At 41.8% G+C, this 27,083-nt stretch overlaps 1 protein-coding gene across 2 annotated transcripts in view; it reads right to left on the reverse strand.

The window, feature by feature from the left end:
* The window catches only part of LOC122555711 (histone deacetylase complex subunit SAP130-like), a 62,067-nt gene that overhangs the window by 20,615 nt on the left and 14,369 nt on the right, over window positions 1-27,083 (reverse strand). Inside the window, exons 3-15 of one of the 2 annotated variants that reach the window (XM_087993863.1) lie at window positions 23,476-23,732; window positions 20,330-20,497; window positions 20,067-20,199; window positions 19,167-19,294; window positions 17,918-18,042; window positions 15,810-15,957; window positions 14,746-14,836; window positions 11,244-11,348; window positions 10,090-10,231; window positions 9,150-9,277; window positions 6,240-6,548; window positions 1,946-2,117; window positions 996-1,100 (exon numbers count right to left, since the gene is read on the reverse strand). In XM_087993863.1, coding sequence (XP_087849989.1) covers window positions 996-1,100; window positions 1,946-2,117; window positions 6,240-6,548; window positions 9,150-9,277; window positions 10,090-10,231; window positions 11,244-11,348; window positions 14,746-14,836; window positions 15,810-15,957; window positions 17,918-18,042; window positions 19,167-19,294; window positions 20,067-20,199; window positions 20,330-20,497; window positions 23,476-23,732 — 2,011 coding nt within the window. Of the gene's footprint in view, window positions 1-995; window positions 1,101-1,945; window positions 2,121-6,239; window positions 6,549-9,149; window positions 9,278-10,089; window positions 10,232-11,243; window positions 11,349-14,745; window positions 14,837-15,809; window positions 15,958-17,917; window positions 18,043-19,166; window positions 19,295-20,066; window positions 20,200-20,329; window positions 20,498-23,475; window positions 23,733-27,083 lie in introns of both variants that reach the window. The other variant, XM_043701758.2, reaches the window with a different exon arrangement.

The following is a 27,083-nucleotide window of genomic DNA, read 5'->3' on the forward strand; positions in this document are numbered from 1 at the left end:
AATCTATAATTAAGTATCTACTCTAATCAAAAACAGAAATTGCTGGAAAATCTCAATAGGTCTGGCAGCATCTGTGGAGAGAAATCAGAATTAACATTTCAGGTTCAGTGACCCTTTTTCAGAACAGTTCAGATTTTCAGCATCTGCAATTCTTTCATTTTTTGTTTTGTCTATTCAATCTCTCCCTTTCACCAGTTTCTAACCTGATTTTGAAAGCTTTGATCTCCTGGCTGAACTCGGGAGACATTGGTAACTGTCAAAACCGCCCAAGTCTTGACCAACTGGACAAACCTAATACGCCGACTGTTACCAGTGTAAAAACAAAATCTCTCCTCCGGGATCATCAAGAAGGTTTTGATACTTGGATTGGGTCTTTTATAAGATTTATTTTCTTTCCTGTTGCCAAGTCTTGACTAGGAATGCTAATGGACTATTCAATCATGGTTACATCACAAATCAGAAGAGCTGCATATGTACATGCCTTTCAGAAGAGCATGCTGCCTAGCAATCATAGGAACATAAGAATTAAGAGCAGTAAGCCATTCAGACTCTCGAGCCTGCTCTGCCATCTGACAATTGGAAACAATGATTGATTTTTTTCTGAATCCAGGGACTGGGACCAGCTCGGAATTATCTACTAAGAACAAACACAACACTAGCAGTAACCAAACCAGGAGATTTTCTTAGGCTAAAGGATTTTGACTATGCAGAGAATCCTCAGGGTACTTATTATGAGGTGACCTGTTATGATATAGGACTCTTCAGATACTTGTCTCTCACAAACATTGCAGCGAAGAACCATAGATTTTTAAGTTATGCTACAAATACTCAGCAGCTCTGGCAGAATCTGAGCTGTCAATGACCTAAATAAAACGATAACTGTTTCTCTCTCTCCACTGATACTGTCAGGCCTGCTGATTATTTACAACATTTTCTGTACAAGATGCAAGAGCTTGAGGAACAAAAAAAAAAATGCACACCCAAAGAGTACTTACCCAACTGGTCGTGGGGATCCCGATGCAGTTCGCATCGTGCCATCTAGTCGAGGGCTTGTAGTCTCTGTTGGCTGTGGAGGAATGAGGCTTTTCCGGACAGCCAAGCTGCAATAAAAAAAAGGAACACAAAAAAGTTTCAATATCTTGGTGAGCAAGATCACAGCTCAGTTATTTTAGGCAACATAACGTATACTAGGGGCCCTAATAATAAAGCAGTGATTAGAAATACAGTCGCAATTTAGTGGCATTTCAACTCAGGTCCAGCTGAATAAACATACCAAAGGTCAGAGGTCCTCAGTAGAACATCAGACTCCAGGCAACCAGATCAGGTGTGTAAAAACCTGAACAAAATCATTGGCTCTGACGTATCCGGATCAAGTGTGTGTGTGCACTAAGCCAAATTTCATAGGCATCACTTTCAGGTCAACTGATCTGCCTAACAAGTCAGATAAAAATCTTTTCAAAACAATTACATCAACCAACCTGCATAAAATTCTAACAATGGTACTTAGTTGAGTTTGTTTTGGCTAGAGGAAGCTTATTTATTGGTTGTGGCTCTGGAAGTCTGCTGCATGTGAACTGTTTTCAGATGTGTGAGGTATAGACAGCATATGGATGGGATTATTTGAGACTGAACAGCATTTCCAACATTGGGAATGTCAGTTCAGTTGCTGTATTGAGACCAGCAACCATAAAATCCCCACCCCCTGGATCCTCAAGGAGGTTTCTATACTTGGATTGGATGATTTATCAGATTTATTTTTTCTCTCATCTCCTAAAATGTACTGACATTACAGAAAGATGGTGTTCAATGCATAATAGTCAGAATTCACTACATGTCCCTGAGCAACTGATAGTTAGGCTGTAGAAAAACTTCAAATCACAATTCCCCTGTGATCTCTGCGCCTATCGAGCTGACAAAGTACAACCAGCATTTTAAAAACTCTTACCCATCACAGGCAGGCTTCTTGCGTAGAATGCTGGGTCGCGGAGACGATCCCTGTGCTGGTGCAGTCGTACTGCTGCTCTGAGTGTGGGTCTGGATCACTGTGGTCACAGCAGGCGTTGCACTGAAAGTGCTGATAGGATTCGCTACTATGGTGGCTCCATCTGCTAGCACCACTGCTGAGAAACAGGCACAGATAAGTAATATCAGACTTGCAAATCCTACACACGCCAAGCTCAGGGACATTTGACATTTTGGGGAAGTGCTCATCATTTGAACCCTAAAGTTTTTGTTACACCATCCATACAACAGTGATTACTGTCTAATTTTCTGACGGTGTAACAACAGCACCATTCCCTGTCTCCAGCGTGCAGTATTTTGTAAAGTGATCTGTGGCAGCAGGCCCTTGGCCATTGGTGGAAGTAGAGCACGATGTATCTGATCAATTCACAATGGAGTGTGCAAATACTCCCTCTTCAATTACCTGTGGCCCTCTCAGCATCATCATCCAAACACTTCCATTTCTATGTCTCTATCTATAATGTCCCAAAAGCAGGTACTACAAATTCTCTCTTTGCAACTGGAGTCACTGATGTAAAGTGGGAATGTGGCTGCCAATAAACACACAGCAGAGTCATAGAGATGTACAGCATGGAAACAGACCCTTTGGTCCAACCCGTCCAGATATCCCAACCCAATCTAGTCCCACCTGCCAGCACCTGGCCCATATCCCTCCAAACCCTTCCTATTCATATACCCATCCAAATGCCTCTTAAATGTTGCAATTCTACCAGCCTCCACTACTTCCTCTGGCAGCTCATTCCATACACCTACCACCCTCTGAAAAAGATGCCCCTTAGATCTCTTTTATATCTTTCCCCTCTCACCCTAAACCTATGCCCTCTAGTTCTGGACTCCCCAACCCCAGGGAAAAGACTTTGTCTATTTACCTTATCCATGCCCCTCATAATTTTATAGACCTCTAGAAGGTCACCCCACAGCCTCCGACACTCCAGGGAAAACAGCCCCAGCCTGTTCAGCCTCTCCCTATAGCTCAAATCTTCCAACCCTGGCAACATCCTTGTAAACCTTTTCTGAACCCTTTCAAGTTTCCAACAGGAAGGAGACCAGAATTGCGTGCAATATTCCAACAGTGGCCTAACCAATGTCCTGCACAGCCACAACATGACCTCCCAACTCCTGTACTCAATACTCTGACCAATAAAAGAAAGCATACCAAATGCCTTCTTCACTATCCTATCTACCTGCGATTCCACTTTGAAGGAGCTATGAACCTGCACTCCAAGGTCTCTTTGTTCAGCAACACTCCTGAGGACCTTACCATTAAGTGTACAAGTCCTGCAAAGATTATCTTTCTCAAAATGCAGCACTTCGCATTTACCTGAATTAAACTCCATCTGCCACTTCTCAGCCCATTGGCCCATCTGGTCAAGATCCTGTTGCAATCTGAGGTGACCCTCTTCGCTGTCCACTACACCTCCAATTTTGGTGTAAGTAGAATCCAAAAATGTGATAATGACAGGGTTAGCAGCTCTAGACATGTTATTGCAAGCTAAATGCTTCTTACAGGACACTGGTGCTGGAGTGAGAAAGAGAAACCACTGTCCACGGCTTTAAATTAATACAATCAGATTGTTTATGTCACACATCGCGTAGACAAGGCCTTGGTTTTGCATTTAAAAGATAGCACTTCAGATGGTCCAGCATTTTCTTATGCGTGTCCTGAGCGTTCTCTTGACTTTGCACTCCTGCTTTGAGTGGGACTTAAACTTACAACCTTCTAACATAACCACAACTGGTCAACATTAAGTCTCTGGATTAGGCAGAATTCCTTTGCTTTCTGACCCTGCCACAAACACTGTTCGCTCACTGTTGTTTCCAACCATTGTTCCAGGCCAACCCATACTGTGACAAAACCTCGGGGTTCTATTAAAGTCTGTGTTGAGCTTCTAATTCGATACTTGCCATCACCAACACTTAACTCCACCTCTGTAACATCAGGTGGCCTCAGCTCATTTGCCACTAATATCCCTCAACCAAACTTATATGTCAAATTACCTGGCACCATACCAATCAGAATGTTCCACCAACTGGATTGTCTAATCTCCCCCATTAAAAATGCAAACTTCACTCATACAGACAAGTCAGCGCATATGACTATATGTTCCAACAGCCAAGCAATGTATATAATACGCTGGTCAAGAAGCTTCTGTAGTCAAGAGGATAATGGGTCTGTTTCTGTGCCGTACGACACTATAGAGAAATAGAGGTATTGCATGCTTTTCATTTGAAAACAAATCTCTTACTAACCAACATTTTTGAGTTATCCCAAACCATTCAAGATGTAAGCTGTGTAATACAAATTCCTCTCTTTAAAATGTTCGACTGGCTGGCCTCCCATAACAGAATCCTAAAATTTGTGTTCATTCAAAACTCTACTGCCCGTCTCCCAAGTTGCACTGCGAATCATTCACAACACCCATATCCCAGGTCACAGATGGGTTTAATTTCCAAATTCTCATCCTCATTTTCTATCCATTCATGGTCTCGTATTTCCCGTTTTGTGTAACCTCTCCAGTCCAGGCTGCTTGCCCATCCAGATTATCGTGGCATCACCATTTATGTGCAGGACCTGAGCTGTATGGGTTGCAAGTTCAACAATTTCCTTCCTTAACCTTTCACCTTTGTCTCTTTTTCTCCTTCAATATCTCCTATTACTCATATCTCTGCTCAAGGAAATAGTCACCAGCCCCAATGCCTCCTTTCCACGGTCAATGTCAATTTTGTCTGACAAGTCTCTCCTGGCAAATGGGACATTTTACAACATTAAAGTCACTGTGTCAATGCAATTTTCTCCTCTGGGCTATCAGAGCAGTAACATAGGTTCTGCTAGACAACACAAAAGTTATTAATCCTTCCCTATAATTAAAAGTATTAGGAACACACAAATGAGCTACAATATGCCTCCAGACGACTAGGGCTAAGCTTAGATTCCTAGGCCAAGTAAGGTCCAGAAACTTTAGAACTCAGAACATTGCAGCGCAGCACAAGCCCTTCGGCTCTTGATGGTGCGCCGACCTGTGAAACCAATCTGAAGCCTATCTAACCTACACTATCACATTATCATCATATGCCTATCCAATGACCATTTAAATGCCCTTAAAGTTGGCGAGTCTACTGCTGTTGCAGGCAGTGTGTTCCAAGCCCCTACTACTCTCTAAGTCAAAAAACCACCTCTTGCCATCTGTTCTATATCTATCACCGCTCAATTTAAAGCTATGTCCCCTCATGCGAGCCATCGCCATCAGAGGAAAAATGCTCTCACTGTCCACCCCATCTAACCCTCTGATAGATAATTCACAGGAGTTGGAGTTGCATAGCATAGAAACACCCATTTGCAAATTATGTGTACTTCTTGAAAAAGCCAACAACTCCTATCTGTAAGGCATCTTGGAACATTAATAGATACATTTTAACACGTGAACAACAGTAGGACGGTTACCCAAACATTTGGTCAAAAAGATAGGTCTTAAGAGCAAAGTCAAAAACAGCCACACTCCTCTGCCCTTTCCCCACACCGCAACAAACTTTACTTCCATTCTCTTCTGAAAGTAACTCCAATCTCTACTTTCACTGCCCTTTCAAACAGCGAATCCTAAATATCAATTCAATAAGTTTACAAACAAAATTCAAACTATCCTACTAGTTGTCTTAGCAATTATGTTCAATCTTTCCCCTCTGGTTACTGATCTTCCCATGCTTACTTTCATCAAATCCTTGACCATTTTCAACATCTCTAGTAAATTTTCCATGCTTACTTCTCTGCTCCAATGAGAACAATCCGCTATGTAAGTGAAGTTTCTTATCCCCAGTACCATTCTAATAAATCTTCTCAGCAGCACCTTCAAGGACTTCACATTCTTCCTGAAGTGTGCTACCAAAACTGAACACAATGATCGTGCTGAGGCCGAACCAGAAACTTAAGAGTTCACCATGATTTCCTCGCTTTTATACTTTGCCTCCGTTTATAAGGCAAAGGTGCCTTATAAATCGCTTTTTCAAACAATTCAAATCATTTACTTATGTGGACATGCAAGTCTATCATGCTGCCAATTTTAAAATTATCAAGATACAGCAAAAACATCAAAAATTCGGCCACAATCGCTTCACTTATTTAAGATACATTCAGGATGTATCGCTTGCTAGCGACTGTTTCTATGCGCTGTGCAGCGATATGTTAAATCCATTAATTATTCAAAATGAAGCTTTCCCTTTACCTGGTGGTTTGTTCTCAGTGGTCTGTTGAGGGCCAAGTGGTGCAGGTTGCATAGCTTGAGTGCTGATAGATGTTGACTGAATCCCCTGTGTCCCCAGTGGAGCTGGCTGAATCCCTTGGGGACCGATTGAAGTAGGCTGAAGGCCCTGGGCACCAATTGACGCAGGCTGAAGCCCCTGAATGTGACGTGCATGGGTGGTGTCGACTGTCATCAGCTGCATGGGGTTCAGATGGACAGTGGAGGCCACACCCACACCCGCCTGAGCTGCAATGGCTGCTGCAGACACGGAACTCGGTGTTTGTGCTGAAACTGAGACAAAGATTGGAAATCATTCTTTAAAAATAGAAACTTATTCAGGAGGTTCGTGGTTTACAAAGACGTTTTAGAACCTTTCAAGACCAAAGGAGACCATTCAGCCCATGTTGCCCATTCTTGGAAACAACTTTCCAATTCAGTCACACACCAAGCCCTTTCTCCATTGCCCTGCAAATTAGTCTTTTAAAATCATATATTAAGTCATAGAGTTCTACAGCATAGAGACAGGTCCAAACTGATCCATGCCGACCAAAATGTCCATTATCGCTAACCCCATTTCCCTGCACTTAGCCCATATCCTTCTAAATCTTTCCTTTCCATGTATTTGTCCAAATGCCTTTTAAATGTTGTTAATGTATCCACCTCAACCACTTCTGCATACCACCCTCTTAAAAAAATATTGCCCCTCAGGCTCCCTTTTATTCTTTCCCCTCTAACCTGAAACTGATGTAGTTAAGTGGAAATCATAAAAACAAATAGCCCAGTCACTGGCCTTAACTAATCTCAAACTGTTCTAAAGAGGAGTCATAAGAGACTAAAAACATTAGCTATTACCCTCTAAACAGATACTGATCTGAGCTTTCCAGCAATTTTTATTTTTATTACACCTAAAATTGGGATGCCTCTGAACAACAACAATATCTAGTGTAGCACAAGTCAAAGACACAGGTAGTCTCAGTTTTAATATCACTGCATCTGGTGAAGGATTAATCACAAGAGTGAACAAATACCTTCAACTGACCTCAGAACCCAATGGAAAGAGGTCTGTAAGCTGGGTGAAAAGAGAAACAAGAAAATAACTCTCCAGATATCCAGCTGGATCAGACAAGCTTGCCCAGTCAGAGAAAATAAAACCTCGGGATAATCAGCCTGACAAGATTATCAGCCACTTGTAAAAGGTACTAGAGAGTTGTCAGTTCCCAGGATGCAGTCTGCACTTTGGAGCTTGGGTTCATTTAACAGCGGTACTTCATTTAAAAAATAATTGATGAAGTTAAAAAAAAAATATGGTTTAAAAATCAACAGAAAATTCTATTTAACATGCTATTTACATACACACACAAAATATACTTTTAGAACTGCAGAAATTAAGTTTTATGCGTTTACTGAAGATGCAAGAACATCTGTGATTATGGAGCCCAGCCTAGTCTAAAAATCTCTCTCCAGGAGATGCACTGAATTAAGTAACAGAATTTCCATTAACGATAAGGACAGCACAACTTGTCACTAAGTGTAACATCAAATGTCAAAGCAATCTTATCTAAATTTCAACTTAATATCCACACTGACTCACTGTTGGAATTTTTAACAACAGCATGAAACACATCAAGCAGCTTTCTATCATAATTAAAGAGAAAATTACAAGGTTGTTTCATGACATTTAAAATGAGACATTTTATTTCACGTCAATGGGAATAATGCAAAGATCACAGGCACATACCTTCATAACATTTGGTGTTAAATGTTCAAGCTAATTATTGTGCAATAAATAATCACATGAATACTAATTGTTGATTAGTCATTAAACCTGTGGTGAAATTTAGTGCAGGAAATTAGGTCAGCCAAAATGCATGCTTTCAATTAAGCCGGATTCTTTTTGAAAGGCATTGCAAGATTTAAAATCCAGTAAGGTGCTGTCATGTTTTTAAGTGCATATATGTATCTTTGGGAACTCAATACTGTATGGTTTCAAGCAGACTGATTTAGAAGCAGATTTCCAGGAAGCTGCTGACAAAATAGGAGTTAAAATCGAATGACAGACCCTCAGAAATTTAAGTTTATTCAGCCAAGAAACTCAACTTTAATGAATTATATAAAAAGCAGGCTAGAAGTCTGAAATGTAGACAGTTAATCCTGGCAATGTTAAGTAGATCAGGGTGTAAGGTTTCCTTCTTGAGATTCATACACGCTTGATGCTACTGCAATACACCAACGTCTGTGAACAGCCAGGATTTATTTCAGCAAGTACAAGCTTCTGGAGGATCACTTAACACTCTTCGCAATGCTTGCACAGTGTGTCAAGCAAGGCTCCCCGAACAAGAGAACCATCCTCCCTTTATACAGGGTTTTACATCACAGTCAGTCATGCATGCAAGATACAACCCGCTGACACTCCCCCATTGTCACATGCCACCCAAAATCAATGTAAAGTGATTAGATTATTTCCAGAAACAATGTGTGAATAGGTTATTCCTTAAAACAGAGTGAGATTAGGTTATTCCTTAAACTGCAGCATTTACAGAGTGTGATTAGATTGTCACAACCTGCCTGCAAGACAGAAAAAAACATCTCCTGGGACATCCAATTTCTTACATGTCAGCAGAACCAATTAAAACTAACAGATCAAGGGCACACATTTGGAAAGAGAAAGAGTTTACATTGCACAGCAAAAATATTTCAAAGCCAGTCAGCAATCTGAAACATTAACACTTTCATTCTCCCCAGTTGTCTGACCTGCTGGGTACTTCCAGCATTTATTATTTGAGCTTTCAACACTCCCTTGACTGAACACCTCTGACAGCTCATTGTTCCATATTCATTCACATCCTGGCTACTGTAAAAATACACAAATAAATTAATGCAATACATCCATACCTGGGTACTGGCGTATTGTAGACACTGTACTGCTTATTGGAAAGGTATGTGCCAGTGTTGAGTAGCCAGGAATGGCAGCCGATGGTGGGTAAGCTGGCAGATAATACTGGAACTGCATAGATACTTGTCTGGATGGCAAGGAAAACAAATTACAACACTAAGTTGATCTTAATTAGTAGCAATTACAAAAGGTTTCACAAACTGATCTGGGATTAGACCATTTAAATTTAGAACCAACCTCTACAGGTTTACTTAGATTTCAGTACGTTCAAATGCTTTAAATTGAATTGGTCACCTTGTCAAACAGGTACAATCCCCTACCTCTGGACTAAGAGACTGAGGTTCAAGTCCATCTGCTCCAGATGGATGTAATAATATCACCGAATAAATTTATTAGAAAAATAGATGTTAAAAGAAACATTCAGGGGCAGCTTATGGCACAATTGTAGTGTCCCTACCCTTGGACCCGAAAGGCCTGGGTTCAAGTCCTTCCAGGTCTGAACAGGTTGATTAGAAAATAGAGGTCAAATTGCCAATCTGTGAACACAAACAATGGATTATGTTCTTTGATCAGGTTCCTTAAATCGTGTGCAAAGCACTGGAGAGACAATCGCATCCTAATCAATCCTAAATTTGGAGCATGGAGTAGGAAAGAGGGGAGAAACAGAGGGTGCGTGGAGAGAGAGAAAAGGGAGACATCATGACAGACATTACCCCCTTCATGCTACAGTTTAGGGCCACTCAAGTATCACAAGGCATGTCTGTAGCTACCGTCAAAAATAAGTCAGCACCCTCAGAAGGATGGGAATGGCAGAGGTACAAGGGGAAAACCTTGACATAAATCAACTACATTATGTCTGGACGCCTTCAAAAATCTTCCTTTGGGCTTCTAGCCTATCGAATCAAACACTGGAGATCATAGCTCTGCCTGACAGCTTACCTGTTCTCAGTTCGTGTTTCCATGGTAACAGGGTTAGGCGAGGCCCTGTGACCAGGGATGGGGATCAGGTTTCCTCTTTCTGTTGTATAGTCAGGCTGGATCCGTGGGGACGTGTGGGTTATTGGTTGAGGAACAACTTTTGCTGCAACACAAGACAAAATAGCATATGTCAGTGGTGAAGATTGGAGTCCTTTTTGCCAATGCCAGATTTCCAGGGTTACTGTAACTTTTCCAAAGTTGTCGTGGATGAGCAGGTGAATTTACATACACCCTACCTATAAAATCAAACCCTGGTTCAAGATTAGAAAATAGCAAGATTCCATCTCTAAGCATCTCAAAAATGGATCATTTTATTTCAGTGCACTATTGCAGTATACAGTGCACAATTCAGGTCACCACATTACAATGTGATTGTACTAGAAAGGAATAAAGGAGATTTTTGTTAATTCATTAGTGGGATGTGGGCATCACTGACTGGCCAACATTTATGCCCGTTCCTAGTTGCCATTGAGGTGGTGGTAGTGAGCTGTCTTCTTGAACCACTGCAATCCACCGGCTATGGTGTGATCCACATACCCCTAGGGAAGGAATTTATAGAGTGTTGCCAGGAATGGAAAATTTCAGCCGTGAAGACAGATTGGCTAGTTTGGAATTGTCTTCCTTGGAAGAAAGGCTGACAAGAGATTTAATTGTGGTGTCTAAAATAATAATAAGCCTTGAATTTAAAAGATGTGCCACAATTTACAGAGGTACAGACCAAGAGCTGGAAGGTGGAACATATTGCATTTTTGTTTTCAGTCAGCACAGACATAGTGGCCAAATGGCATCCTTCTGCGTCATAACTTTTCTGTTTGTATACCTTGTAAACTGAGAAGTGAAGCAGTTTTTTTTCCTATCCATCTATACTTTTATCGCATTGCCGGGTCACCAGTTCACTTATATAGGAAGGGCCGTTCTAATAAAGTCCGCCAAATGCTAAGTCTGACATTGTCATTCAATACATTATTCCACCAGTCTCTGGAGGCTGCTATCAGCCAGAACAGAAACCTGAAGCTTGCATGTAAACACTTCCAATCTCCAAACACCAGCCCAGGCTTGGGTTGAATCAAATTCCTTTCAACTATGGAGTTTGGGGTTCAGTGATGTTGACTCACCGACTGGAATAGTAGAAGTGGTGACCACGGGAGCGTGTGGTGTGTGAGAGGCCATTGTCATGTTAACAATTGTACTGCTGGTCACTTGAGCATGGGAAACTGCACCTGTAAAAGTAAAAGTGGGATTGTGAACAGTGAAAATATCAGTAAAGTGGACAGACAGCCAATGATATCTCTTTCCTAAGGAAGGCAACCTCTCAGATGACAACATATAGATTAAATTAAGTTGGAGATATAGAAACACAACAAAATGAGGGAAAAAATGTTTTTTATCCAACTTCCTAGTCCTGTTGTTTAACTGGAAACAAAACACCTTTTAAAAGGCCTGTTTTTAAACATACTAATGGTTCAGGTTTTGATTTTCTTCTATTTGTTTCACGATAAATTCTCACAAATTTTGCTTTCTCTGTTACAGTGTAGGAAGCCTAAAACTTTCCACAGTGCAAAGGCAATTGAAGCAACAGATTCTGCTAAAAATCAAGCATCATTCTAGCCATTGAACTGTGTTGCACAAAAGACCAAGACCAGAAGTATGAATGTTGGCACTTCCTTTTCACAACCATGCTCAGCCTACTTTAGAAAAAGGATTAACACTAAAATATCCAGCATTGATATGCAGCAAAAATAGATTAAGTGCTGGAAACAATATCACACATCGGCCATTTTTGATACGAGTAAGTCAATTACTACGTAAATTAGTCCTTTACTGGGATTCCAGTCTTTCCCATCTACTGGTATGCTGAAGCATTATACATGTGTTGTGACTTGTGACAAGGGCAGGAAGAGCATTTTAGTGACTAGTTTAAATATAGCTTTACCATCTGAAGCTTTGAAACTGCTGCACTAAACATGGAATACAAATAAGAACCACAGCCACACAACTTGAATAACAATTTAATGTTTAGCTTCAGAATAGTAAGATTGCAACCCTAATCATTGGCGACGGACCATACTGGCCTCAATTTCCTCTTTACCAAAATGAACCAATTGAACACTCATCACTCAAAAATCTATCAAGCCTGGATTCAAATAATGACCATTACACTGGAGCTATTTTCCAAGTTGGAGTTGTTATCACATACTTCTGGAGGTGGGACTTGAACCCAAACCTCTTGGCTCAGAGGTAGGGACATTACCACTATACTGTGAGCGTTACCATTATAGTGGAAAACAACACAATCTCAAGGGCGGCACGGTGCCTCACTGGTTAGCAATGCTGCTTCACTGCACCAGGAACCCAGGTTCAATTCCACCCATAAGTGACTTCATGGAGCTTGCACATGCTGTGCCTGTGTGGGTTTCCTCTGGTCACTCCAGTTTCCACACAGTCCAAAGATGTGCAGGTTAGGTGGACTGGCTGTGCTAAGTTGCCTATAGTGCCCAAGCTAGGTGGGTTAGTCATGGAAAATGCAGGAATACAGCGGTAGGTCTGGGTGGGATGCTCTTCAAAGAAGTCGGTGTGGACTCGATGAGTCAAATGGCCTGCTTCCACACTGTCAGATTCTCTCTCAGCCAGGTCTCAAATGCCAAATCAATCTGTCCAATGATATGGCTACTTGTTTACATTCCTGAAATAAATGCATGAAGGACCAGTATCCCATCACCAAGTCACCTTTTATTTACTTGTGCACAGTACACTGGCTGTGGCCAGCCAGCTCGGAGTCAGTCCCTTGAACTGTGGAGATACCTTTCCTTCCCCAACGGTGTAACCCTTCTAAGGCATACACCCGCCTTGGCAAAACATTTAAACACTATGTCCAAATTCTCCAAGTGCTCTTTATTGGTCTTTCCCATCATTAGAACGTCATCCAGATAAATAGCAGCCTGGGGTAGCCCTTGTAAAATGTTCTCCATGGTCTTCTGGAAAAGGGTGCAGGCTGATGATACCCCAAATGGCAGTCTTGTATATTGATATAAATACCTCATGGGTATGAAGTTTGGGTACTTCTGGCACTCCGCATCCAGTCACAATTGCAGGTAGGCATGGCTCATGTCCAGCTTTGCAAAGGACAGCCTCTAGGAATTCCCATGCGTGTCTCTGTTTAGCCTGACCTGGGATGGATGTGTTGTCCCAGTTGAAATGGTGTCCTTCATCGTCTGTGTGTAAGGATACTAGTGATAGCTGGTCATGTCTTTTGTTGGCTAGTTTTCTGCCTGTTGCAACAAACACTATATTGGACAGACAGGCAGAAAACTAGCCACCAAAAGACATGACCAGCTATCACTAATATCCTTACACACAGGCGAAGGAGGACATCACTTCGACTGGGACAACACATCCATCCTAGGACTGGCTAAACAGAAATACACACAGGAATTCCTAGAGGCTGGCATTCAAACCAGAACTCCATCAATAAACACATTGATTTGGACCCCATTTACCAATCTTTGAGAAAAAGAACCGGAAAGGAGATCACCCGCCTTAACGGATAGAAAGCAGGACAGAACACCACCTCTTCACCAAAAACTCACTGATGATGTTACCTAGCGTGATGATGAAATGCCTGAGAACAAATCTACCAGTTCAGCAAGCAAACATACTATTCAAAATTGCTTATCTCAGGGTTGAGAAGGTGGAGACAGATGCCAGGAAGAACAGAATTGGTGGCAAATGGAAGAGAGTTTGGACTGGGTCTGAAAACAATGAACGTATTCTTTCCAATATTTTACTGGAAGAAATTCTATTCATCCAGTAATGAATGCATGACCAGCAAACTGATAATTATGGTAGAGTGGTAGTGCAATAGAATACGAAAACAGTCTTTAAGATTCAAATGATGCCACTTAGAGAACATAGCTGGTAAACAGAAGGGAGCTAAAGACAGACCTTGAGATGACAACAGAGGTTAATTGTGCAGAACCAGGAAGGGACACCACAGCAAGGATTTTTGGTCAACAATTAGCTGAATGGAGACAGAGCCAAGGGAGTACAGTCTCACACAGGTGGATGGCAGTGGAAAGGCACTGGAAGAGGATAATGCATCAAAGGCTGACACGTCGAGGATGAGAAGGATAGTTTATCTTTATCGCAGTCACATAAGATGTCATTTGTGACTTTGATAGCATGGATTCAATACTGTGATAAGGAGGAAACCTTATTGAGGGTTACTGTACAATTGAGAAAAGGAATTCTATCTCCAGAAAATTTCTATATTGAAAGTATCAGCACGTGCCGTACTTTTATTGTTTACTTAACTCACCCGAGGAGGCTATGTTTTAAAATGTGCCTAGAGATGCTTTGCTTTTAGGCTGGTGATGACTAAACAATGTGAACCCAAATTTGAATTGAAATGCAGCAACTGTACCCAGAAGTCTCAGTACATGATTTTATTTTTAAACAGACCTATACCGTGACTCTCGTTGAGGTCAAGTATGTTTCTCTCTCTCTCTGTTCTTATCAGAGTAATCTTAATTTAAAGAGCAGTCAACAGTCAGTCAGTCTAAGATGAAATCTCTAGAGCAAATGTACAATAGCATTGTTTTTCAGAAACCAGGTACTCACCCTGACTTGTAGTAGAGGGGATTGAATTTGTGGAGAGTATGGGTGCCACAGTGGCAGCAGCAACTGGCGTCCCGGTACTGAACATTGTTTTCTGTTGAAAGAGAACTGGTTTGTTGGTCTTGAGGCTGACAACATTACAAGCTCTGGTTTCAACTCTATTTCCAATAGCTGACGAACAACAGGAACAAAGCCATTTTGATATAAGCACAAAATATAACACGCTACGAAACAAAAATGTCAAGCCAGCTCAACTAGACCTTGCATTATGAATAGTTGACAGTGGTCAGCTTGAGAACACAAGTAGCTCTGCCATGATGGCAAAATAGTATGCTGTTGTTGGCATTATTCACTGGCTACAACCAGTGCTGCTGAAGCACATCAGTTCTGAACACACTCAATGCTTTCCAGTGTTGCTAATCTGTTTAAAAAAACCTTTATTCCATTGAAAAAGCAATGATAGCTTAAGAACCATCAATGGCTATGTTGCTGCAGAAACTATCCTGCTAATAAACACATACAAGAGTTTCCTGTGTAAGAATGTGTCAAAAATCACATTCACAGAAGGTGGCTGATTTGTCCATCAATCCCAATGATCCTACTTGTTTGTTCATCACAGCCTGACAAATGCCCCCAATTACAAAGACATTGGAGATTTGCTTCAGCAAAGCAGCCAGTACTTTGTGCAGACATTACTAGATGCACAAGGGTCTCAAAAGATTTGTCTCAAATGCATAACATCTTCCACTTCTGAACCAACTTGAAGATACTTAATTTACAATCACCTGACTTGAAAACAAGAACATGGTGCAAAGTTAGTGACCTAATGGGGCAAGAACAAGAAAGTCAACTGACCCTTACACTCCAGTTAAATTATACATGAGTTTGATTCTAAAGCAATAATTGACCATGCTACAGAAACATGCCATTTCTGAAATAATACTTAAAACTTGGATCAAAGTGGAAGAGTCTCAAGGGGTATTGGATGGGTGTTGGGATTGTCCCTGGTAACTCTTAGTGCAGCAAACCCAAATGGGAGGGAAGGGGAGGAGTGCTGGATCCTTTACCTGTGTAATGTGGAGCTGTGGTTTCTGGGCAGCCACTGCAGGGTGGGAAGGTAATGTAATTCGAGCTGTTGTATCCCTGGACTGCTGTGTGCGCTGGATGCTAATTGTAGCAGCAGATGGGTGAGGTTGGATGGTCAGCGCTGGTCGACTGCAGAGGATAGAGGGAGGAAAGTAACAAAATCAGACAAGAGATCGCAATTTGAATATCTAGTGACAGATAATCATGTTTGGAGCATAATCATAGGAGCAGGAGATAGTGGCTCAGCATTTCAAGGCTGGTCCACCATTCAATTCGCTTGCAATCGATCTGTATCTCAACTTCACTTACAACGTCTTAATTATGTGACTCTTAAGGAAGGAAAATTCAGTTTGTTTTGACATCGTCAACTGACTCCCAACTCCAACCGAAGATTATGTTTCTGCATTTTGTGAAGGTGTGCTTCTTGACAACATCCCTGACCAACCTTGCTCTAATTTTAAGGTTATGCCCCCTTGCTCAAGATTTGCCCTGCAGAGGGAACATTTTATTTTGTGATGATGCTATCACTGTTACTTTGTCCTGGTTTTGTTTTTGAAGAGGGATTGTAAAGCAGAGTTATCAAACTGACTACTAAAGACTTCTTGAGTAAATAGCTTGGGAGGCCTAGAGTTTGTTTTAAAAAAAAGAAACAGCCTGATTGGATGTGGCCAGCTCTCTCAGATCCAGATTCCTGGATTTTGTTTATTTAAGTAGTAGAAGCAGCATTTGGGATCTCAAAAGGGTTGGAAGCTTCAGTGACTGTCTCGTGGCTGCTACTTTCTCTGAGCTTTCTCTTGATTTTTTTTCCTCCTGGACGGGAGAAGTGCATGTGAGAATCTGCATCTGATTTTTCCTTTTTACCAAGGGGTGTATTTATGGGATGTTACTATATTAGTTTATAGTTGCTATATCTACAAAGCAGTTAAGTTTTCCAATACTTGTTGCTCTAAATTCCTCATTCTTTTCCTAAGTATTTTAACTATAGCGTTTAAATAAATTGTGTTTTGCTTAACGTCGAGTAGTTTGACCGATTGTATTGCAGCTGGAACATGGCACTTCATGCCTATCTTGCAAATAAGAAAATGTTAGGGTCTAGGCTACCTTCTTAAAATGTTTTGAGGGGGTCTGGTCAAATGCATAACACTATCTACCCGAACAACTCCTTAATTTAATCAAGCACCTCAATTAGGTCATCGTTCCATCTCTTATTTTCAAGGGTATGCAGGGCAGTCCATGTTACAGAAACCTAAAATTAACCTTTTCAGCCTCAGTATCATTGTGGTCAATGTATTGCAATCCCACCAAAGCCAAACATCCTTCCTGAAGTTCAACAGCCAGAATGGAGCGCATTCGTTAAATATGGTCTTCCCAGAGACTTATTAGACTGCAATTCTGGTCTAACAGTAACTGTGTATTAAAAGTTACCCAACGTATTATAATAATGTCCAGTGATAATCGTTGGTTATAGGTATGACAGTTAATTCCTCAGATATAGACAATTATCTATATCTCCAAATCTCCCTCATTCAGAATCAGCTGAGAATAGCATTTTTCAGAATGGCATTACAAGATGCAATTCTTGTGGGACAATTAGTGTCCCTACTCCTGGAGGCCCAGGTTCACGTCTCACCTGCTAGAGGTGTGAAGTAACATCTGAACAGGTTGATTGGAAATATAAGTACAATACTCAGCATTATAAATAGACAGAGCAAATGGCCAATTTTTAAAACCACGACCACTAAGGGAGCGATGCTATTCATCACAACTCTAAACAATTGACAAAAGCCTGAGAGATGGACCAAGTCTCAGGCAGTGTTCCCTGATTCATTTCTCTTGTGGGACTCAAAATTTTGGACAGACTCCAACATCAACAGCTGTCACCTTCTGATAGCATCTCAAACAGCTGAATTCCAGTTTCTTTAAAAAAAAGCACTAAAACATTAATTGCTACATATTACATGGGCAATACATTGACTGCAAAGAACAGGCACCTTAAAAGATAAGCAGAGCATTAGACAAGCCCAACTTCAGTCATGCAGGGCTGTTACATAAGAAACTTTTCCTTGGCTCTCTAATTTCCTGAAATTACCTGTGTGCCACATCTGTCCCATGAGCTGCTGCTGTTGTAATGACCGGAGACTGGGCTCGTGTTGCAGATACCGTTGCTACCACTGCTGGAGGAATTGCTGTAGAGGTGGTTGAAGGAGGACGAGACTGCAAAACAAAACTCAAAATTAACACACTTAAAACAGTGAGGCAATGCCACTGCATATCAAACAGCACAAGCTGACACACTGGATGTTAATTCATCAGAGAATCATACAGCAGAGGTCAGTTAGACCCATCACATCCACGCTAGAATTTGAAAGACTGATTCATTTAGTGCCACTTTCCAGCTCTCCCCACACAGCCCTGAAAGTTTTTCCATTGCAAATATACAAACAGCTCTCTTTTGAGAGAGACTGTTGAATCTGCTCCACCACCCTTTTAGACATTGCTTTCCAGATCATAACATCTATTGAAGACAAGTATTCTTTCAGTTTGATAGAACAGGAGCTGCTCAGGTGATAGATTCCTCAACAGCTGCTGTCCAATCTACACAATGTGACATGGCCTTAGACGCATTCAATGCTCATCACCCTCTAAAAAGAGTTAGAGCAATGCAGGATGAAGATCATCTTATCTCAGGTTGCACTAGAAAAGATAGAAAAGGAGGAGTGGTGAGATGCTGCAACACCATGAATAAATAAATCAAGGTAAACACATTTTACTTGGGAGTAGTCTAGTGAATTTCAAGGGCTTGCCAACTCCAACAACTGAATCACAGGATACCAGTCAAATTCAGAACGGACAATGCAAGGAATCATGTGGAACTTGATGCTGGAGGATATAGGTGAGGATGGGTTGAAGGCTATGCAGAACACAGTTGGGAACCCAAAGAATGAGAACACTACATGAATCTGCCTCGCCTCTGATGAAGGTGTAAGATGTAGAGAACGGTTCACAGCAGTGGACATGATGAGGTGGACCTAAACAGGAGGTGAAAAAACATTCTTGACGATCAGCCTCCCACAGGGCAGAAAACCCAAGCTCAGGAATGGTCAACCAGGGAGGTTAAGAGAGTTCAGCATGCTAACAGCCTATGGAGGTGTATTTCAGTCTTGCTTAGAGTTGAGAATTATATCTCATCCAGATCCTTCTTTTGGAAAGTCTGCTGAATGTAAAGCCTTTTATCTTTAACAACACGACACTCACCCTACCAGATCTCAAGAGCTCTGCAACTCCATCACAATAAAAGGCTTTAGTTTAGAAAGGGCTCAATATTTAAAAGTACTTACCTGTATAGGTAGGTGCAGAGAATGCTGCACAGCGGTCTGAGGATTTCCAGCTGTTGGTAATGGTGCTGGAGCAGGACGCAAAACTGTAGTTACTTTGGAACTCGATATTGCTGCTGCTACTGCTGCACCTATGTATGAAAACACTTAATTTAAATATCTGCAAGAAGCATCTGAACAGGGCTCACCAGGAGGGAATTCCTGTACTGACCAGAGTTACTCTAGTGCAGAAAAGTCATGGAAACATGTGAAATAACTGATCAGCTGGAGGGTTATCAGTGTATCAAGGCACCAGGAATGCAAAGTGACCATTTACAATTGTTTTTCCAAGTTACCAAAGTGTAGGCAGATGGATTTCAGTTTAAACTCATTCAAGGTGGACTCATCTAGTATGCGGTAGTCAACACTTCACTGAAGTGTCAATATAGTTTATGGACCCATGTGTGAAGCAGGGCTTGCATTCACAGACCCCAGATCCTAGGGACAATGTCACCAAGACAGACAAACTGACACACGTGATTAGCCTTTAAACTGCATTATAAAATGGAAAGATTGCTTAACAGGCTGTATCGAGGACAGTTTCAGCTTGTGGGCCTAAAAACAGGAGAAAGTGAATATGTCTGCAATTTTATTGGAACAATATGATGGGTGTTACCTCATCTGCACAATTTATAAAGTATCCTGAGCCCAAATATGAGAAACACAAAGAAAGGTGTGTACATTAATCAATGTCATACACCCAGTTGACCACTGGGCAATGCAACCTTTCACAATTTTAACCTAATTAAAAACCATAAAATTAATCCATGAAGTTAAATGCAACAATCCATTACTTTTACTTTATTTCCACTCTCAAATCTCTACAGAAAAACGTACAAAGACTGACTAGACCTAATGCACTACCTCTTGGCACATGCGATGAGAACATCTGTGGCTGTGCTGTGGAAGGTCCAATATGGAGCGAAGCTGGAACAGAGTTTCGGATGATTGACATTTGCACGTTGGTACCCATCAGATGAGGGATGTTAGGATGCCCCTAGTAATGAAATGATCCAGTGTCAAGTCAACAATGGAAATGACAACTGCAGAATAGAACAGATTGCCCTTGTTTAAAGTGCTTGAGGGCGCATTTGTGAATTGCCATGTTAGGAGATTGGTGCTCTTACCTGCTGCCCACTAATCGTTGCCACAGGGATTGCAGAGGCCTGCGCTACACTCGCGTCCATGCTAACAGGCACATGTCCTGAAACCTTCGGAGGAACAGCCAAATGTCCAAGGCTAGATGACGGAGCCGGAGCAATGGGCCGACTGGGCAAGGGGGGCTTCAGGGTGGTCTATGAAGACAAAATTACCTTCTGACTTTGTGCAGGTAAGCAAAAAATGGCAATATTGGGACTGGAAAAGGCAGCAAGAATTTAGCTGGTTTGAAAATGTTCACAAGTACTTTGGAGCAAGACAGATAGTATCATGGGTGCTGTACCTACAAACACTTTAACCACCTCAGTGGTGTTACCAGTTATTCTGTGGATCTCAAGGAAAAAATTGAAAGTCAAACAAGAGTGTGATACAATCACTTACAACATAACAGATAGGCTAACAGAACAGGCAGGCAAAGGGCAAATGGAATTTCACACAAAGCAATCTGCAGTGACACATTTTAGCAGAAGGGATAGGAAGAGGCAATATAAACTTATAATGCTATAGTTTTAAAATCTATACAGGAAAAGAAGGAGCCGGAGGTTCATGTTAATCAGTCCTTGAAAACGGCAGGACATATTAGGAGAGCGTTTCACAAAGATTTGGGATTTTAGGTTTTATGAAGAGAGGTACTGAATTCCCACACTAGCTGGAGGTTACCACAAAGGACAGTCCTTCTCAATCTCTTCCCTCATCCGAGACCCTGAGCTTAAACCACCACTGGTTGTCTCTTGAATGAGAGACCAATCTGACTAGTAAGACTATGGCAACTTTACTGTATTCTTTTGGACTGAATATTACAACAGGGCCTTTATATTGAACCTTTTAAAAAATGCCCTGATTAATGCCAACTAAAGACAGTACAGAGTCCTGGTTACTACCCTTTAGGATGCAAGAGCTCTTGACAAAACACAGAACAGATTTAGTGGAATATCCTGCAACGTTGAGGGATATTAGTTTTCAGGTTAGGGTGGAAAAACTAGACTCTTCTTGGAAGAAAGGATATTGACAGGAGATCTGATGAAAGTACACCAGATTATGGCAATTCAAGATAGAAAAGGAAAAATTGTTCCTATTACCTGATTGCACAAAGACCAAGACAGACATATTTAAGATTTTGGACAAGAGTTGTGGGAGCTTGAGGGGATATTGGAAGAAGCCAAACCTGCAGGGCAATGGAATTGATTTGATTTTCTTGCAGAGAGCCTACATAGATTCAACAGCCACCTACTCTGTAATTTAATAAATGCCACAACTCAATGCTGTTGGCATCCAGTGGGTACTTGACTTGGAAGAATCAGAGCTGGTCAGGCTAGCATAATGCTATAGGAATAAAAACAGCAATTGCTGGAAAATCTCAGCAAGTCTGTCAGCATCTGTGGAGACAAAGCACAATTAATGTTTTGGGTCCAGTTATCTTTCTTCAGAACCTTTGAGGTTTCCATTTTGCTTTCTCTCCACATTTACTACATGGCAATAAAATCTCACATTTTTGGGAAGGATTCCATATGCTTACTGCTGGAAACAAAAGTAAGGTCACATAAGCTATTGAAACACACAGACAAGCTGCTCAAAATACAGGCTTCCTGATTATGCTGTCAGGCAGTAAGCAGGTCCATGCCTCAGTGAGGCAATGCGTTAATGAAGTCCTCCACCATAATCATTTAACTCTCAAAGCTGGCAAATTTCAACAAGGACCATGCCCTACTAGACCTTACATTATATTCAACCACGTCCCTGGAAAATAAATGTATTAAAAATCAATGATGGCATAAATCAGACTTCAAAATGTGTCCCTAGTACAAAGGGTCATTGTTTTTCAACTGTTAACTTAATAAAAAAAAAACTCATCAGGAATCATTCAAGAAAAAAAAAATGTATCAAATAGAACTGCCATATTCTTTGACTCACTACAAGTAATATCCCAGGAGATGCATGAGTCATTATGAAATAATTGAGCCCGTCTGACAGATGCAGCACTGAAAGAATAGCGATGTGACTTCACTCAGGATAACGAGCCAGCTTGATGATCATGTTGAAAATCAAAGGACTGGAAAGAGCCACATGCAGCACACCAACCTCAGCGAGGCACAAGCTCCAAAGGGCTTTGTAATTACTTGCAGCAATGCTGCTCAGCTTCGTGGTGCTGGAATGCAAAAGAACGTGATGCCAACTGCCAGTTCTGAGGAAGGGTCACTCGATCTGAAACATTGACTCGGCTTTCTTTCCACAGATGCTGCCAGACCTGCTGAGTTTCTCCAGCAATTTCTGTTTTTGTTTGTGGTGACAACTGCATCGACGTTGGAGCAGTCCTGATTCCATTGCCAACCTGCAAGGATGAGAAGTGGCCACAATGCTTCTCTCGGGTGCTCCACCAATGAGTTTGGTACCTCCACTCCATCTACCTCTAACAATATCCTTACCAAACAAAAAGCTATTGATCCAAGTACTGAATACTCCAACTGACCTCAGCATCTTCAGCTTTACCCCAACAGTTACAGATTTCCATTAAGACAAAACAAAGAACTGTCGATGCTGGAAATCTGAAACCAAAACAGAAATTTCTGAGAATTTCAGGTCTGGCAGCAACTAGGGAGAGAGAAAGCAGAGTTAAGGTTTCAGGTCTCACTCCTTCAGGGTCACTAGACCCAACATATAGATATCCATTATCCTAAGGCAGAAATTGTTCCCAGGTTTCAATTTTAATGGCCTGGCTCTAATTTTATGATGCCACCTTGTTTTTGACTTGCCCTCAAACCACTTCTCTACACCTACCACTTTGAACCCCTTTTATTGTTTTGAAGCATGTCAATTGGATCATGCCTTACTGGCCCAAATACTAATGAGACAAAGCAGGAATACCTAACTTACAGTTAACTCTAGTCCCCAGTCAGAAAGTACAGGTAAAACTACAATTAAAAGAATCACCTATGTAAGTAGTGTCCTGGTCGCATAAGCAGAAGAAAACAACATATGGCCCCTCAAACTCAAAACCACCTGGGATGCACTGATATCATAATTAAAACACCGGCAATGAACAGAAACATGATTAACGCCATCTCAAATTTAAACTTAGAGGGGTTCAGTGAATGGTTTTTAGAAGAAGACAACGTACCTTCATTAGTCCTTCAGGGAAGGAGAGCTGGGTGCCTTGTGTGAGGTGTGTGGGAGGAGCACCCAGAGTTACAGGCACCCCAGACTGCTGTAGATGGTGCTGTGCAGCTGGTAGCGGCTGTGCATGAGTCTGCACCTGTGGGTAAGGCCGAACCACAACAGTCTCCTGTTTCTCATCTCGGAATGGAAGTGAAGGGATCGGATTAGAATGCTCACGGGGCAAGTGCTCCACATCCCGATTCATCTCCTCGTTGGGGGCTGGAAGTAAACAGAAAATAATGGTTAATCCACACATCACACAACTGGAAAGAGCCGCTGATAAAATGCTAAAACTCCAAAACACTTTGTAAATATTTACAGATACAGTTTTCAGCATGCTGGCATTTCAATTTAAAGATAACATAATAACATAAGAACTAGGAGGATGTGGTCATCTGGCCCTCTGAGCCTGCTCCCCCATTCAAGAAGATCATGGCTGACCTTTTCGTGGACTCAGCTCCACTTACCTGAACTCTCACCGCATCCTTTAAGCCCTTTATTGTTCAAAAAAAAATCTAGCTTAGCTTTAAAAAATGTTTACTGAAATAGCATCAATTATTTTCCTGGGCAAAGAATTCCAGAGATTTACAACTCTGGGTGAAATGGTTCCTTCTCAATTCAGTCCTAAATCTGCTCCCTCTAATCTTGAGACTATGTCCTCTTGTCCTAGTTTCACCTGCCAGTGGAAACATTCTGTCTACTTCTGTCTTATCTATTCCCTTCATAATTTTATGTGTTTCTGTAAGATCGTTCCTCATTCTTCTGAACTCCAATGAATATAATCCCAATCTACTCAGTCTCCAATCATAAGCCAACCCCCTCAACTCCGGAATCAACCTCGTGAACCTCCTCTGCACCCCCTCCCATACCAGTACACCCTTTCTCAAGCAGGAGACCAAAACTGCACGCAGTACTCCAGGTGGGGCCTCACTAGCACCTTGTACAGCTGCAATATAACCTGCTTTTAAACTCAATCCCTTTAGCAATGAAGGGGAAAATTTCATTTGCCTTCCTAATTACTTGTCATACCTGCAGACCAACCCTCTGCGATTCATACTCAAGGTCACCCAGGTCCCTGTGCACAGCAATATGGTGCAACTTTTTACCTGATGAAGGGCTTTTGCCCGAAACATAGTCTCTTCTGCTCCTCGGATGCCACCTGACCTGCTATGCTTTTCCAGCATCACACTCCCGACGCAACTTTTCACCATTCAAGTAATAATCCTTTTTACTGTTACTCCTACCGAATGTATGACTTCACATTTATTTACATTGTATTCCATCTGCCAGACCTTTACCCATTCACTCAAAGTATCTGTTTCTCTGCAAAGTTTCACAGTCCTCTGCACACTTTGCTCTCCCACTCATCTTTGTGTCACCTGTAAACTTTGACACACTACACGTGTTCCCCAACTCCAAATCATCATCTATATAAATTGTGAATAATTGCAAACTCAACACCAATCCCTGAGGCATACCGCTAGTCACTGATTGCCAGCCAGAATAGCACTCATTTAACCCCACTCTTTGCTTCTGGTATGGCACAAAGGCATTGACTTGGGAGCTATCCTGAGCCACGCATGTCAGCATTTCTTTAAAGTTTCTTTCAGGGAATGTTGATGCTGTTGGCAAGGCCAGCATTTGTTGCCTACCTCTAATTACCTTTGACTGTCCTCCGCCCTCCTTAATTCAAAGAGTCAACCACACTGTGTGCACCTGGAATCAAAAGGGTTCAAAAGGTAGATTTCCCTGCCTAAAGAATATTAAATGAACTGGATGGATTTGCACAATGACTGAAGACAGTTGTCAGTGACGTGATGGCCCAGTGCTATTTTTGTTGGATTCGTAATCCAGACACCCAGGTAAAGGCTCTGGGAACCATGGCAGATGGTAGAATTCGAATTTAAAATATTTGGATGAGATGCATTTGTCCATTACAGTATCAGTCTGATTGAACACCACACAGTCCTTCTGAAGATGAAATTCCATCTTCATATCGATGAAAGCTTCCATCATGAGACCCTGACAAAAACACTTCAGCAACAGCATTGAAAATTCATACCCCAGAATTTGCCATGACCCTCTCCAAGCCCTGGCATGTACCCAACAATCTGGAAAAGTGCCCAGGTTACATCTGGAGTTGTGTTAACTTTCAAGGGTAAAAATTGAAAATAACTAAGGAAGCATTGGTTTAGATGAGAAAAAAAAATCAAACATCTTCCATCAAACCAACCACTGATATTGTCACCTGTTTCAGCTGAATTACCAACAAAAACAAAAAAAAGTCATGTTTACAGTAACCTTCATAACATGCCACGGTCCATTTTAGTGAAGTGCAGTTCTTGTTAAAAATGTAGGGAGTGTGACAACTAATACTGCCCCCTTGACCATGACCCCACCTCCCACCACCAAACCATCATCTCCCAGACCATCCATAACCTCATCACCTCAGGGGATCTCCCATCCACCACCTCCAACCTCACATTTTATCAGCGGCTCTTTCCAGTTGTGTGATGTGTGGATTAACCATTATTTTCTGTTTACTTCCAGCCCCCAACGAGGAGATGAATCGGGATGTGGAGCACTTGCCCCGTGAGCATTCTAATCCGATCCCTTCACTTCCATTCCGAGATGAGAAACAGGAGACTGTTGTGGTTCGGCCTTACCCACAGGTGCAGACTCATCCACAACCCCGCACCGCCCGTTTCTACCTCCTGCCCAAAATCCACAAACCTGACTGCCCCAGCCGACCCATTGTCTCAGCCTGCTCCTGCCCAACCGAACTCATCTCTGCATACCTCGACATGGTCCTGTCCCCCTTAGTTCAAGAACTCCCCACCTACGTTTGGGACACCACCCACGCCCTCCATGATTTTCGCTTCCCCGGTCCCCAACGCCTTATCTTCACCATGGACATCCAGTCCCTGTACACCTCCACCCATCCCTGAAGAAGGGCTCAGGCCCGAAACATCAATTCTCCTACTCCTTGGATGCTGCCTGACCTGCTGTGCTTTTCCAGCAACACATTTTCAGAACTAATTTAAACACACAAAGTTCCCACAAACCAGCGAAGTGAACATGAACAGATAACCTAGGAGAAAGTGAGGACTGCAGATGCTGGAGATCAGAGCTTAAAAATGTGTTGCTGGAAAAGCGCAGGAGGTCAGACAGCATCAAAGGAACTGGAGAAACGACGTTTCGGGCATAAGCCTGAAGAAGGGCTTATGTTCCTTTGATGCAGCCTGACCTGCTGCGCTTTTCCAGCAACACATGAACAGATAACCGCCTTAGTCCTGTCTGTTGAGGAAATACACTGGCTATGACAAAACTCCTTCTAGTGAACAACTGAGCTCATTTAAAACCTTTGTTTGTTTTTAAGAATATTACTTCTGCAATAACTCCCATGTGCTGAACTTTACAAAACACGAAATACTAATTATTTATGTATTCTTTATCTCACTTTCAGCAGATCTAGATAGATTCTTACTATCCCCAACCAGAGAGCTCCATTTCTGAGACTCGCCCAATTTAAGTGGCAATAGGCTATTGCTTAGTCCATAGCTTAAAAAT

The sequence above is a fragment of the Chiloscyllium plagiosum genome, unplaced genomic scaffold, assembly GCF_037043375.1.
Source record: "Chiloscyllium plagiosum isolate Xiang-an unplaced genomic scaffold, Cpla_swu_hap1 HiC_scaffold_13, whole genome shotgun sequence".
NCBI lineage: Eukaryota > Metazoa > Chordata > Chondrichthyes > Orectolobiformes > Hemiscylliidae > Chiloscyllium > Chiloscyllium plagiosum.